Consider the following 16895-nt stretch of genomic DNA (forward strand, 5'->3'; position numbering starts at 1 on the left):
GCTACCTGACTTCAAACTATACTACAAGGCTACAGTAACCAAAACAGCATGGTACTGGTACCAAAACAGAGATATAGACCAATGGAACAGAACACAGTCCTTAGAAATAACACTACACATCTACAACCATCTGATCTTTGACAAACCTGACAAAAACAAGAAATGGGGAAAGGATTCCCTATTTAATAAATGGTGCTGGGGAAACTGGCTAGCTGTATGTAGAAAGCTGAAACTGAACCCCTTCCTTACACCTTATATAAAAATTAATTCAAGATGAATTAAGAACTTAAATGTGAGACCTAAAACCATAAAAACCCTAGAAAAAAACCTAGGCAATTCCATTCAGGACATAGGCATGGGCAAGGACTTTATGACTAAAACACCACAACCAATGGCAACAAAATAGACAAATGGGATCTAATTAAACTAAAGAGCTTCTGCACAGCAAAAGAAACTACCATCAGAGTGAACAGGCAACCTACAGAATGGGAGAAAATTTTGCAATCTACCCATCTGACAAAGGACTAATATCTAGAATCTACAAAGAACTTACACAAATTTACAAGAAAAAAACAAAACCCCATCAAAAGTGGGTGAAGGATATGAACAGACACTTCTCAAATGAAGATATTTACGCAGCCAACATATACATGAAAAAAAATGCTCACCATCACTGGTCATCAGAGAAATACAAATCCCAAAATCACAATGAGATACCATCTCACACCAGTTAGAATGGCAATCATTAAAAAGTAAGGAAAAAACAGATGCTGGAGAGGATGTGGAGAAATAGGAAAGCTTCTACACTGTTGGTGTGAGTGCAAACTAGTTCAACCATTGTGGAAGACAGTGTGGCAATTCCTCAAGGATCTAGAACTAGAAATACCATTTGACCCAACAATCCCATTACTGGGTATATACCCAAAGGATTATAAATCATTCTACTATAAAGACACATGCACATGTATGTTTATTACAGCACTATTCACAATAGCAGAGACTAGGAACCAACCCAAATGTTCACCAATGATAGACTGGATTAAGAAGATGTGGCACATATACACCGTGGATTACTATGCAGCCATAGAAAGGATGAGTTCATGTCCTTTGCAGGGACATGGATGCAGCTGGAAACCATCATTCTGAGCAAACTATCACAATGTCTGCTTTAGGATGGGAGGAAGACGGTTGGTGACAGGTCTTTACTGAGAAAACCAAACACCACATGTTCTCACTCATAGGTGGGAATTGAACAATGAGAACAATTGGACACAGGGCAGGGAACATCACACCCTGGGGCCTGTCGTGGGATGGGGGACAGGGGGAGAGATAGCATTAGGAGAAATACCTAATGTAAATGATGAGTTAATGGGTGCAGCAAACCAACATGGCACATGTATACCTATGTAATACACCTGCACGTTGTGCACATGTACTCTAGAACTTAAAGTATAATAAAAAGAAGTTAAAAAAATTTTTTAATGAAATAAAATAAAAATAAAGACCAGGCACCATCAAAGGCAGATAATGATAAGTTGGGTGCATGAAACCTAATAAGATACCTTGTCAAGGCTTCCTAGCCTCTCGCTCCAGCAAAAAGAAGAATGCCAAATTTTCCTTACTACAAAGATTACCAAAATAATAATAATTTTAAGTATATTTATTAACATGTAAAAATGCTCATGATTATATAAAGTGAAGAAAAGGCAACACAATCACATTTAATGTACACACTATTGCTAGATGTGTCTCAACTTCATAAACAGTAACGTGAAAAAATGAATTTCTTAGCATTTAGGAAATAGGATATCTACAAAGAAACAAGTTAAATGCACACACCAAAAAAATGTAAAATGCCATGTGGTTGTTGAGATTGCAGGTAATTTTTATTTTCTTCTTTTCACTTCCTGTATCTTCTTTGCCTATAATGGTATGTATTGCTCTAATAACAAAATTGTTTAAAAACTCCTTCCTGTACACGAAGCACTTCTAGCTCCTCAAAAAAGTGATCTGACACTTTTAATCTCAAGCAAGCTGAAACAGAGCTTTTCCAGCCTGCTTTTGCACATGGGAAAGTATAAAGCTCAAAGGAGTTAGGTCACTTACCCAGTGTCACACATTGTGCTGTGTAAGCCCAGCCAAGACAGGTGTCTGGGGGTCCTGAAGGTCCTCTCCATGATAGCACCTAGTTTTGTGCCATTGCCTCAGCCCATGCACCCCCTAAAAGTAAGGCTCAAGATGAGCTAACCCCTTGCTCTTACCTCTGCCAGGCGGGAGTGCTTGTGCACATTCTCGCCTTTTTGCACGCTTGGAGCCAGCTGCTGCAGGACACCCCTGCTGCTTGTCAGTGCTCTTGTCAGCCGAGCAAACTTCCCCCAGCCTGAAGCAAGTGGAAGAGTGAAAAGACAGGGTCAACCACATCCCAAAGGTGCACAGACATTCACATTAGAAGTTACACTGTCAGAAACAGACACCCCCAATGCCCTCCTAAGCTCCCAACAGTCACTCTGCATCCCTGCAAGCAAGACCCACTGCTCAGAAAAGCACCTTGTGTGTTGCAATTTGCTTTTCCCCAGCACTTTCACTTCATCCTAATCATAGTTTGTGAAGCTGGTAGAGCAGGTTTTAGTACCATTTTACATATAGGGAGACTAAGACACAGAGTGCCTGGACAATGAGAGTCTAGAACATCTCTCCACTCTGGCCCAAGCCTTCTTCACCAGATAATACCAGGTAATTGAGATGGTTCTCTGATTTGGTAACTTGGCTCAGGCTGTTTCCAATCCCCAGGCTAGCTGATCTTGCAGAAACACCTGGTTCTGGGTTTTAAACGGACAAGCTAGTTCAATGGCCATTCTATGCATTACCTAATCCAAGGCCAGAGGAGTAAGAAATGATTTCAACCCCTGAGGAGGTGGGGGAAAAGCAGTGGCAGATTTTAGTCTGCTTTAGGATGGGAGAAAGATGGTTGGTGACAGGTCTTTACTGAGAATCGAAGATGTCTGAATGATCTTGACACCTTTTAAAGGCCCCCAAAGACAATTGTCCATTTCAACACTCAACAACCCATCTGTATCAAGGTTATGACCATGCAGTTGCCCCATGAGACGCTTGAAGTCCTGTCAGGATTCTGAAGACCAGGCTTGGGTTTTGGGAGCTCCAAAAACCCAGACGTGGGATATATAGCAAATAAACAGAGCATGCAACTATTTTTACATTACAGCTAAAAGCAGGACTAGGTGATTTTATTTTTTTATATCCTTTAGAGTTTAGAAGCATTCAGCACCTTCCAGTAGAAATCTCATCTGCCAAATTTTACCCTGGAGCAACTTTCCAAGACAGAATCCAGAGGACAATGGAGTTAAGCAGAAGAATGTCCATATTTTATTTTTCTATACAACCTTTGAGAATCATAAACTGGATAAATTTTTGTCAATATAGTAAGAAGAGCAAATCAGCTCTTTTTTATCTCATTCCAGAAGTGCCAGGCTTCAATAAAAAGCCAGTAGTGCTTTCATCCACCCTGATGCCACGAAGCAGAAATGTGGAACTGCTGGGATTGGCTTGAAAAGATACACATAGTGGTTTGACTGTGGGTGTGCGGGGTATCCCACTAATGTTAACAGGAGGGGACAGCATGGACTCTGTAGGGGTCTTTGACATCTCCCCCAGTGTCAATGAATGTGCTATGGGAACTATGAACTAAGATTTTTTTAAAAGTCACTTTCAGAGGAAGGCTCTACTTTAGCTTAAAGTAAAGCTGAAACTGGATTCCAAAAAGCTTTTCGAGAAGAGCAGAGAGTTTATTTTTCAGTCAGTTGTGTATGTAAACATCAGCAAGGGCTCTGCATCCACCCTACTACCACCACCAGCGTGATCTATATACTGTGAGAACAGTGATGAGAGGGAGCTGGCAGAGCAGGTGCCCCAAACCCCTTGGTTCATCACCTGATATAACATAAAAGAATAAAAAGGAATATCCCTGGACCTCTGGGCATTTCCCTAGACTCAGGATAGCCCCTCACTCTCTGGCCTAGCCCTGATTCTCTTTGCAAGAGTGGGTTCTTAAAAGAGTGGGCTCTCGGCTGGCTGAGCAAGGGCATGGGAAGGTGAGTGGGTGTTGAAAAGGAAATGAATGAACAGCGTGAAATTTGCATCACACTTCTACCCAGGATGGGCAGGAAGGAAGGAAATAAATTTTCTCCCAAGTTCCCAAACCCATTATTTTCTTTCCTGCGCTATAGATACTTTATAATGGCAATCATGCCTTGCCAGATGAAAAAATAGATTCATTCACTCATGTGTTAATTCTATAAACATAATTACTAGGTACCAGGCGTGGTACTAGATACTAGAGATACTAACATGAATAAGACACAGATTCTGGCCTCAGAGAGCACACACTCTAGCAGGGAAGACTGACAATTAAGAAATCATGACATAGTGAACTAAGTTCTATGACAGGGATGAGTACAGAATGCTATGGCCAAGACTGTCAAAAGAAGGCATATACCTAATCCAGGCTGGGGAGACAAAGCAGGTTTCCTGAAGGATATGGCACTAGAGCAAAGTTTTAAACAATGAGTAGGAATTAGGTAGACTTAAGGAAAGAAAGACATCCCACACAGAAGGAACAGCACCTACAAAGGCAGAAAATTATAAAACAGGGTAATATGTCAGTGAAGAACAAGACATTCTGAATGGTTGGATGAAGGGCCATGGCTTATAAGTGGGAGGGGGATGCCAGGCATGTCCTGAGATGATGCTAAAGAGGTTGGTAGGGGCCAAACCAAGAAGAACCTGGACAGTAAAAACCTACAAGGTAAGTTAAGAACCTTGAACTTCATCCTGAAACCCACCGAGAGCCACTGAAGGACTTTAAATGTGGTGAGGAGGGAGATACACATGCCAATTTGCATTTTAAATGAACAGAACAACAAAGTGGATAGTGGGCTGGAAAAAAAATAAAAGACAGATAGAAGGTATGTCAGGACAACAGGCAAGAGACCATGTGGGCCTGGACCAATGCTGCGGCCTGGGCCAGGGGTCAAGGGGAGACTTGAGGGCAGCTACAGAGTCAGGACTCTGAGAAAAATAGCTATAGAGGAAAAGAAAAAGCAACCTAGGTGGCTCCTGAGTTTCTGATTTGGGTAACAACTGGGGTGACAGCTATTCAATGAGATTAAAAGCATATGAAGAGCAAACCAATTTGGTGGAAGATAATACATACAATTTGGACCAACAATGTCCCTTACAGCAGACCCATCAGAAGAATCATTTCTGGAGAAAGTGAAACTCCTATTGTCCAAAAGGCCAAATGGGAGGGGACAACCCAAACCGAACTTAGCTCAAAATGGTCTTGCTCAGGGGAAGTCAGACAGTCACTTTCCACATGATTCATTGTCGTCCTTCAAGGAAGGATACTGGCCTACCCCTAGCAGGCTTACTTGCTCCCTGTATTGAACCCCAACTGGCTTTAGGCAGGCATATATTAGATCATTGACTGTGCTTTACTGTTTTATTTGCTTACCTGCCTATGCCTTCTCCCAGATAGACTCAGAGGCTCTATCGCAGGCATTTCCTTGTGTCCTGCACCTAGCATGAGGCCAGGCACCGAACAGGTGAATACAATAGGTGTACTGGACAAATAAAGAACAAATTTTTTTTCTCTCATCACCCTACTTCTGTCTGGGTTTGCAATAGATATAAGGTCCCAAAGGATAGGCAGCCCATTTCACAAACTCTCTTCAGTTTTAGGGGGTATTTCTGTGCCTCTCTTTTGCCAGGCATTTCTGCACCCACTCCTCCAATTATATCCCACTTGTAAGTTCAACACTGAATAGAGCTCAAATGAAGAAACCCCTGGCCCAGGATTCTTCCAGTTCCATCACAAATGTCACCAGCAAGTTAGGCATAGCAGAGCTGTGGATGCCATGAGAAAATTGAAACCATACATAATCAGGAAAATGAGAGCGGAAGTGGGCAGGAGCAGAAGAGGAAGAGTATAGAGAAAAAAAAGACAAAAGGAAAGGAAACACAATACACAATATAGTACACAATATACTATAACAGTACACAATATAGCAATCAGCTAAAAGGTATTTACTGGGTCTTTTCTTCATTCTCAGGAATGGAGAAATGGCTTTTACCCTGTCTTGACCCAACAATGGCTGGTGGGTGTCAACTTAGCTGAGCCACCAGTGAACCTGAATCTTTCTTTTTCAGGCCAGAAGAGATGGTGCTGGGATAAGTTAGAATTCCAATTCCTCTGAGAGTAAGTCCAGGGGTACCAAAAAAGACAGAGGACAGCCTTGTCCTGAGATACAGGGTCAGAAATTCAGAGGAGTTGATAGCATAATCCAAACATCCAGCAGAGAATAGTGGATACAGGGTACAGCATGGAGAGTCAGTGTGGACCACTGCCTAAGTGTCCTCAAGTCTCCTCCCACAATCTTTTCCTTACCAATGTACAAAGAACCAAAAATCTAGAATGGCTTCTTTAAGCAGCAGTCACTAAATCGTCACTTTCCCATCAGCCTAATGGCAGAGACATAAAATGTTAACATTGAAGAGGGGTGGGGCCTGCGACTTGTGTCTATTACTATTTCTCCCATGTCCAGCATGAAGATACATGGAGAAGGGTGAACAGTTACAACAGTTTGCCAGAGCCTTCATCCTGCAGTATTCTAAATCTCTGGCTCTCAGAAACGTACTCCAAAGTTTTACATTCCTTTTGTTGTCTGCATTTGGCTCAAGTTTAACTCTGAATTTAGAAGTAAACAAGTGAATCTTTGAAAATGAATTTGCTCCTTTAATATGAGATTAGTTGGTGGGATAATAGAGAAAACAAGAGGACTGACTCATCCTTTGGTGAGCAATGTAAAAAGAGAAAATTCTGAGCTTTACGCTCTAATTCTATACTCATTTGCCCAACCCTCCTGACTCAGAAGAGAGAATGTGACAGAAACATATCCCACAGCCTACTCCCAATTATCTATAACAAAAGAAAAAGCAAGAGATAAGGAACAAATGAAATCACTAGAGCATCACAGATTCTCATTTTAGGCAGGAATTCCTACCTACTCTCTCATTCAGCCTTTAAGCACACACACACACACACACACACACCAGAACTGTTAGCAAACAGCAAACCTAACTTGACTTTCATTCCCTGCTCCATGCCATCCGTGGGCACTATTTGTCAGAGAGTAAGAGAATTACTGTCAAAAGACAGAGAGCAAAGTGAAGATGAGGAAGTCAGAGGCCTACCTAGCTCATAAAAAGGACGGTGAGAACTGGTACACCAAATGACAGAGGGGGCTCTGGAAGCATTTCCAGGACCCACCCCCTCTGCCTGAGGCTCTGGGTAGAAGAGAAGTTACTTTGTGTCAGATCCTGAAATAGGCCACTGTCAATTATCCCACGTGTTGGACCCTTTGTGGGTGACTTGTGGGAAAATTGGGGGCACAAACTGGCTTCTTGTATCACTATCAGGATGTACCCACCCCAGCCCCAAGTCCCCAAATTAGGTACTACATGATCTGAGAAAACAAAGTAATTTTAAAGACAATTTGAACATAACTGATTTAAAAGGCTAATATGGTGGTAGGAAAACATCCCATGGGGCTATGCCAAAGAGCAATTATCTGGGATTTTTCTGGGGTTTTAGATTATCCACATTTCCATTCCATCTCCAAAGTGAATTCTAAACAAGCCTAAGTCAGCAAGACTCTTAAGACTCTTAATGGTGACTGAAGTGCTGTACTGAAAACCCAGCTGGTCTCCCGGAAAGAAGCTGCTGAGAGTACATCCAAGAAGAAATGTCAAGCCAGGAGAATAATCCAGCCACATGGCAGCATATTTTCTAGGATCTAGACTTGATCCCTGTAGCAAAAATCGCAGTTTATAGACTTAAAATAACAAGGCCTAGAGAATTATCATGTGCTTCCATCATAAACACACTAATATAAAGTTTGACTTGTCCTAAGCAGACCACCAAACCACAGTGGGCCAGGGGCACAATGACATGGCAAGTGGGAAGGTCTGAACATATCTGCCATGGCATTTGAAACTGACAGGCTTATAAAGCCATGTGTTTGAGGAGACATTTAGCGTGGTCTACTAGCAGGACTCCTACATCGAGGGCTAACGTGTGTGTGTGTGTCAAATTTTTATGAATCAAGCCAGAAGTTACTCCTATTTATTTCACTGACAAAAACAATTAATATCTGGTCCCCTCAGCTAAGAAGAAACAGAGTAAATGTGTGTGTATGTCCTCATGAGTGTCTGTAAGTATGTATGTGTATATACCAAAACTCTTATCAACAAAGAAATGCATCATTGAGGCAGGTTAAATGAAGTGGAGCATTTTATTCCTGGAAAATAAACCTAAGTAAGTCTCACTACATCACTCTGATTTATCCCTCTTTAGGTTTCATTAGCATCAAATGCAGGCACCTACATGCCAGGTACGGAGCATTCTGTTAGGTATGCTTTTCCTACTAAATAATAACAGCACATCACCTACGAATGTTCCGGAGGTAATAAAAAAAAAATTTTGATTCAACCGAATCACATGTCTTAAATTTTAAGAGAAAATTGCAAAATAAATGTAAAATATTCAATTGCCTTCAAAATACTACTTTTGAGTTTATTAGGTTAAAAAAGCAACTGATCTTTCTATATGGTAACAAGATGATACTTAATCATGAGTGAACCCACTGCCATGAAATAGCTACTGCACTGAGAAATCTTCAAATTAGAAACTAGAAATCGGGCAATCATGTTTCTGTAAGCAAAGGGAGACTTCAGGTGGCTGAAACACTGGCTGAGAGATTTTGCATCTGCTGCAGTCTTAAAACCAAAAGGCAAGCTGAAATTGATTTAGTGAGCTATCAGACAGTTTTAAAAAAATAGGATGCACTGGTATTCACAGTACTGTGCTCGGAACTCCATAAATGTGAGTGGCTAAATGTGTCAGGATTTTAAATACCCTCAGAGGACATAGCCCTTGAGAGAGCATCCACATAATGCTTTTTATTTCCTCCTATAATGCTCATTTAACAACAAAATTTTGTCACATCAAAATAATATGTCTCAGTTTAACTCTCCCCTGGACTCCACTCTCACCTCTTTGCTACATCTCAGAAAACCACAAGGAGCAGAGTTCTCCAGCAGAGCTGAAAAATCAACCACAGAGTCAGGTAGCACTGCAACATGAAAAAACTCCTAGCCTCTTGGTTATCTTGAGTGTAAGCTATGAATGAGGGATGTGAAAGGTTCTATGTCACCCCCTAATCCAAAACCTCTGGGACTAACATGCCATCTTTTTTATGTCCTGATGAGCTGAACCTCTTCAGGGATACAGTTGTTGCAGAAACCCTGAGCCATCTCCTTTCCTGGGTCCCCTATGTTATGCAAACAATACATGCATATGATACGGCTGAGATGAGTGCTAAAATCTGTGATCACACAGCTAATTAAATGACCCATATAGAAATGTTACTCAGGACCTGGCTTCATTAATGTCATGTTCCAAATGAATTAACCAGTCACAGACTTAATCAACCACAGATGCAAAGATGTGCTAAAGTCTGCTTTAACAATCTTGAAGTGCTAGAATTCAGTCAAATCTAAGAAAGTTTATATATAAAGCAGATGAATGTAGCCATAGACAACCCCATTTGTATGACTGACATTTGTTATGTGAAAACTTAAAAAGATTCTGAGGATACTAGAGTTGCCAAACTATCTTCTTCTGCCTAACTAATATCGGAAAGGGTTAATTATTAAAGGTATGAAATTGGTTGAAATGCTTTCCTAAACAAAGTGTTTTTTTCTCCCCTTCTCCTCCCTGGATACACTCCAGAATGACACAGTGCTTTGCTCCATACAAATTAAAGTTAGAATCTTGAGGTTTGTAAAGTGATTGCCTTGACAACCTCAAATTCTCTGTAATGAGAGCCACACTAAAGACAAAAAAGGCATAAATGTATCTGTACAAGTGAGAATTACAAACCTTTACATGAATCATCCTCAATTGGCTGTTTGAAAGCTGTTATGTCACTGAAAGTGCAAAGAAATAAAACCACTTTATCCTGTTCGTTTCGAATTGGAGCAATTTTCACAAAGAACCACACAGGTGTCCCTGAAAGGAATATCAAAAGATTGGTCAGTAATTTGCATTCTCATTTGAGGGGCTATGGAAGCAAAGACTTGGGAATGAATAGGTACAAATATTAATTCATTTTTCAAATGGTCTTATTCCTTCAAGTCCTGGGTTATCATTACACCATAAGTTTTTTTTCTTGCTGGAATAAAAACTTTCACAGTGACTATTCAGTAAGGGGTTTCTCCTGTTCAACTAATTTTCTAAGTGCAGATCTCTTAACTTGTAAAACAATTAGGAAATAGGTTGAAAACCCCACCTGATCTGATGGAAGAAACTTAGGTACAAAGACCTAAAGACTTACCTTAAACCACATAGTAGACAGTAAAGAGTAGGGGCCAAGACAGGCCCTGCCAACCATGACCAGCAGACCATGCCAACTCAAATTTCAAACTTCATCCATTGCTAAAGGATCCCAGGGTCAAAATCCAGTTTAGGAATCCACCAGTTTGACTCATATGACCAATCACACATGGTCCAGAAACTATATTTCTTTTTTTTTTTTTTTTAGACTCCCAGGCTGGAGTACAATGGTGCAGTCTCGGCTCACTGTAACCTCTGCCTCCCGGATTCAAGTGATTCTCCCGCCTCAGCCTCCCGAGGTAGCTGGGATTACAGGCACCCACCACCACGCCCGGGTAATTTTTGTATTTTTAGTAGAGGCGGCCAGGGTGGTCTCGAACTCTCAACCTCCAATGATCCGCACACCTTGGCCTCCCACAGTGCTGGGATTACAGGCATGAGCCACTGCGTCCAGCCCAGAAACTATATTTCTACATCCCTCTCCTTAAAATAAAAATCTAAGAGATCCAATACAATGGTAAATGACAAGCCATTGAAGAAGGAAAGGAACACCACAATGATTCCCCCATACAAAGCTCTCCAGAAAAGGAGGATTCCAAGCAGGTTTGGGCTTCGATCACATTAATGCCATAGGAAGCTCAATGAATGTGTTTCAATATCAATCCTTGTTCCTGAGGTTCAGTGAAGGATAAATGAGTTCTTCCTAAGCTCTGTCTTAATTCACAGAAGGAGGTAGGCAGGGCTATTCTGACTGGCTTTTTGGAGAGGGTACCCACTCAGGTATCAACAGTCAAATATCTGCATAGTCACTCGCTGGCTTCCCAAAAATAATTAAGGAAAATAAATAAACATTTTCTAGCCACAGAAGACATCACAGCAAGAAGCACCAATTTATTCTATGACACAAAATTAAATGAGACACAAAGCAATCTTATGTTCTTTTCTTCCTAGTTCTTATATTCCGGTTCCTACAATAGCATCTAGAAGAACTGAATAACTATTTGTTGAATTTTGCATTACTGGCATAATACTTAGCATACTATTTTATAACCATTTGCAAATCAAAATAAAGTAGCTATTTCCCCATGCTAAGTAATAGTTTCCTATGTAGCCAGCACTGTGCTCAGCATTTTACATATATTATTTTGTGAGATAGAGAGCAGACAACTCACTGAATCTTGGAGATGAAAATAGATCCTCAAGAGGTCACCTGGCTTTCTCTGTCCACAATCACATCAAACTCTGTACTGTACACCAGGGACAGACAGACATCTCTGATTAACATTAGGTTTAGTTAGCCAATCTAGCTTGACAACAACTGCTTTAGAGATTTAACTATACCACCTATTCACATGTCAGTAGTAATAATCCTGAAATGCACAAACTGGCAGCAAGTAGATCCAATGGAAATGTGTTCTCCTTAAATCTTGATTATCTATGTATTCCTCTATAGTTAATTTTAACCTTTCCATTCTCTTTGTGTAATTTTCAGCTGCCAGTTTCTAGGTGTTCTGCAAATACCAACAGATTATAATGTCACCTTAAGAAGTGTTTTGAAAGAAAATTCTACCATATAAAAATCACAAATAGCATTTCAAAGTTAAGAATATGACCTTTGAATTGTTCACTGTTTTTGGAAGTATGTCTTACTATTCCTCCCAGTTTTTTCTCAGAATCTGCAGGATTTAAAACCACTTTCAATTACGCAACAGAAAACTCAAAGTGTCACAGCAATTACGCTTATATCCTCACAGCTCTCAATTGTACCCTCTCTGTTAAGGCAAAACACAAATAAAAAAAAAATTTTGCTCTAAAAAAAAATTTAAGCATTTTTCAGATGATAAACCAGAAAATACCACTAAGTACTCCCCACTTAATAGGTGAATTTGTTTAAACTGTGTCTCTCTGTTGCCCAGGCTGGAGCACATTGTGTGTGGGTTCCTGTCATCTGATTTATTACTAATTTGACAAATGTATTACTAATTTGCCCAATTAGTAATAAATCAGGTGACAGGAACCCACTCATGATGCCTACTCCTAGAATCTCCAGAACCCTCCCCTCCCAGCTACAGCCCTGCAGCCCATCACTGCACTGCACGGGCTGGGCCTGATGCCTGGTAACTTGCTCATTCTTCATGTTTCATTTATGACTACAGGCGTGGATGACACTAAGCCACATCTCCAAGATCATGAAAACCATTTTATTAGTTGTATTGGGAGGTCTTTTTCATTTGTCCACAGTTCAAGCTTATCATGAATGAACTCTCCCCACTTAACAGGTCCATTTGTTTAAAGTGTGTCTCTCTGTCACCCAGGCCATAGTACAATTGCACGATCACGGCTCACTGCAACCTCCACGTCCTGGATTCAAGAGATTCCCCTGCCTCAGCCTCCTGGGTAGCTGGGACTACAGGTGCATGCCACCACACCTGGCTAATTTTTATATTGTTGGTAGAGATGAGGTTTCACATGTTGGCCAGGCTGGTCTCAAACTCCTGACCTCAGGTGATTCTCCTGCCTCAGCCTCCCAAAGTGCTGGGATTACAGGAGTGAGCCACTGCACCCGGCCATGTTCCCTAATTAAACACATACTACTCTGACCATTCCTTTTCAGTATCTAAATATATATCTTATAACAAAAATTCATACAATCAGGACATACTGCCTTAGCGTTCATCTTGAGCTAAATATAGGGACTTTTTAAGGGAAAGGACCTCCTTTTTCCTGATCTGGTGTTTCTCTGTGGAAGAACATCTTGCAGTGTAACACTCTGGGCCTTTTTTCTGGGTTGGTTGGTAATATGGGAGACAAGAGCTGGATATGTGTAGCTTGGCCCCTTCTCTGCTTTGCTCCCCTACCCTATAAAGGGGGAAAGGCAAAAGGCAGGAAGGATGGCTAGTAAGAGGAAAAGCCTGCAGTTCTCCAGTACTACCTGTGACTTGCAGGTAACTCTGTCTGATTCTAGGTTTCACTTTTAGAAATTCACTTGCCCACAGGTATAAACTACATTCCCCAGGATCAGCTTCATTAGTCACAAAAGTTATGTCTTATCCTCTATTGCAGCAGTCCCCAACATTTTCGGCACCAGGGACCAGTTTCATGGAAGACAATTTTTCCATGGACCAGGGTGGGGGGATGATTTCAAGATTAAACTGTTCCACCTCAGATCATCAGGCATTAGATTCTCATAAGGAGCAGGCAACCTCACATACACAGTTCACAATAGGGTTTGCGCTTCTATGATAATCTAATGCCACCGCTGATCTGATAGGAGGTGGAGCTCAGGTGGTAATGCTCGCTCGGCTGCCGCTCACCTCCTGCTATATGGCCCAGTTCCTAACAGGCCACGGACTGGTAGCAGTCTGTGGCCTGGGGACTTGGGACCCCCGCTATATTGACCTGATTCCTTTATCTCTCAATTGGTTCCGATCACGGACAGGGAAGTTAAGTGTTATGTACTGGCCCCCTCAAAGCTTAACAGCTAAGGACTGTTTCTTTAAATAGATCATAATACACTCCAAGGGCGAGAGACCTGATCTACTTCCTCTGTCTTACCACCTGGCACCCCTACTTCCTGGCATTCAATATAGTATTATGTACAGGGTCACGTGAAGCCATTGCATCACTCCACTCCAGGGAGTGCCGTCATGGAGTTGCACAACAGCCTTGGTGGGGTAGATGCTCTAGGAATGCTAAATTTAAAAAAATAAATCCTACACCCAGTGTTTTCAGTCCCAAATTATCACTACCCAAACAGTCTAGGAAAGCGAGTAGAATGGGCTTAAATTTTCATTTCTGGAATTCTTTCAGAAGAGAACGTAAGTCCCTCCTAGGTGGTACGGAACACTATTTCAACCTTTTCCACTTAACAGCAAAGGATTTTTATTTAATAAAATATAACTTAAAGATTTAACATGTGAAACAGTTGCTTCAAGTGAACGTGAACCATCTGGAACCTGGACCCCACTCAAGCCAGTTTCCCTTCTACCCTCCAAGGATATTCAGGAATCCTTTGGCTCCATTCAGACATTGACTTTCCTGCAGACAGAACTTGGAGCAAGCAGCCTACAGGGGTCTCTCCTAGAACCCAAATTCTGCAGCAGAATCCATTCCATCAAGATGCTAGACAGGCAATAAATGCAAATATTCATATACATACATAAAAAATCAGGAAAAAGTTAAATTTCTGCCTCCTTACCCAAGTGCCTACTATGGAAAAACTGAGAAAAGTAAGATTTGATGTCCTACTGCAAAAAGGATAAAGTGTCAATGTTAAATCCTTTATTAAAGAAAGATCTATGTACAAACCCAGGAACAACATAGCACCTGACAACCCTACTGATGGCAGAGGCTGCTGCTGCTGCTGGGAAGGAGGCTCTTTCCAAGATGAGGATGTCCAATGGGAGGGCAGTTCCAGGTCAGCCTTTTTAGATCACTCTGATTTTCATCCCTTATGTAGCTCCCTTAGGTCATGTAGTAATGAACCTGACCACCTAACCTGGCTTTGAGGTTCCTCAGCCTTGGCAGTCAGATAACAAAACAGCAAGGCTTAGATATATGAGAGAATTTTTGGTCTCCATCAGTCTTCTTTCTACCCTGGACTTCCTCCCAAGTACTCTCTGTAATCAGGCATCTGGGCATACAGACCATATTCAACAGCAATAGAACAGACCAAGCCACTGTGATTGGGTTTTGGGAAGGGCTGCACTCTAATAGGTCCAGAAACTAGACTTGGGGATGGCAGCCTGCGCCGGGAAATAGGACAATTGGTCTGGGGTCAACTTTATGGAGATGAATTACAAGTACAGAGAGGATGAGACAGCACCAGAGAAATGTAATGGCCACCGGCCATTAGAACATCTACTACTGAGTCCCAAGCCCTGAGTTTGAGCCCTTTATCTTCAGTTGTTAGGAACCTTGGCCGCATCAGTTTAACTTCTCTCACCATCAGACTCTTCATTTGTAAAATGGGGATAACAGAGTTACTTAAAATAAAGTAAAAATACCCACGTCTGATACATAGGTGTCTAAAACTATCACTTTCTTTCTTTTTTATTTATTTTTTTTTTTTTTGAGATGGAGTCTCACTCTATTGCCTAGGCTGGAGTGCAGTGGCGCAATCTCGGCTTACTGCAACTTCCGCCTCCTGGGTTCAAGCGATTCTCCTGCCTCAGCCTCCTGAGTAGCTGGGATTACAGGTGCCCACCACCACACCGGCTAATTTCTGTATTTTTAGTAGAGATGGGGTTTTGCCATGTTGGCCAAGCTAGTCTTGAACTCCTGACCTCACGTGATCTGCCCGCCTCAGCCTCCCAAAGTGCTATGATTACAGGCATGAGCCACCATGCCTGGCCCCAAAACTATCACTTTCCTTTCTTCTTTCCTTTTAAATTTCTCACCTATAAGACGGAAATGCCCAACCTCATTTCACATGGCTGTTTGAATGACTTAAAAACAGGAAGTATTTCAAAGTGTTTAACAAAACTCTGAAGCTGCCTCTGCCTGTTTTGAGGGAAGACGGTCAATCTCATATATAACAAGGGCAAAACTAGGAAAATCAATACTTAAGCCTCAACATAATTAAAATTGCATGATAAGCATAAAACAAGAACTAAATAAATGGAGAGAGTTAAATTGTTTGTAGATAAGATTCCATTTTATAAGACGTCAAACCTCTCCCTCTAATATATATATATCTAATGCAATTTCAATCATGTTTTGTATTTGTTTTCTCTGACTCTGATGAATTAAAATTCAATTCAAACAGAAAAATTAAGGTGTATGCATGGCCAAGAAATCTTTGAAATTATTAGAAAGAAAAATAATAACAGGGACTGCCTACTACAGTAATTAAGAGTCACTGGCACAGGCCTCAAAAGAAAAACAATAAAAATACTATTCACTGAGTACTTACAATGGGGTCAGACTCTGAAACATTGTGGTTTACTTCTCACAATGACTCTATACTGTAGAATAGCTACTATCATATTGTTCCCATTTCAAATGTGGGAATCCAAGTAGGCAAGTATCCTAGTCAAACTCACATAGCTAATAAATTACTTGAGGGTTCCTAGAGAAGACAGAAACAAATCCACATATGTGTGAGACCTTAGCATATAAAGAAAAGGGCATTTCAAATCAGAAAGGAAGAGCTGGATTATTTAATAAATAGTAACGGGATAGCTGGATAAGCAATGTGGAAAATAAGTTAGATTGTTGCTTCACACAATATACAAAAATAAATTCCAAGTGGTTTGACATTCTAAATATTTTAACACAACTATAAAGGTACCAAAAGGAAAACAGAGGCATATTTTATTGTTTAGGTAAGGAGAACTTCCTAAGCATTATATAAAACTCGGAACCATAAAGGAAAACATTGACACAAAACTTGTTCACTTCTAAATGGTTAAAAAAAAAAAAA

General features: G+C 40.9%; 1 protein-coding gene across 2 annotated transcripts in view; it reads right to left on the reverse strand.

Annotated features, from left to right (window-relative positions):
- Positions 1-16895, reverse strand: part of KCNH1 (potassium voltage-gated channel subfamily H member 1) — a 450237-nt gene that overhangs the window by 395849 nt on the left and 37493 nt on the right. For both annotated transcript variants that reach the window (XM_017853054.1, XM_017853052.1), the window contains exons 4-5: positions 10019-10147; positions 2262-2380 (exon numbers count right to left, since the gene is read on the reverse strand). In XM_017853054.1, coding sequence (XP_017708543.1) covers positions 2262-2380; positions 10019-10147 — 248 coding nt within the window. The remainder of the gene's footprint in view (positions 1-2261; positions 2381-10018; positions 10148-16895) is intronic.

This window comes from Rhinopithecus bieti, unplaced genomic scaffold, assembly GCF_001698545.2.
Source record: "Rhinopithecus bieti isolate Rb0 unplaced genomic scaffold, ASM169854v2 scaffold_35166, whole genome shotgun sequence".
Classification (NCBI taxonomy): Eukaryota; Metazoa; Chordata; class Mammalia; order Primates; family Cercopithecidae; genus Rhinopithecus; species Rhinopithecus bieti.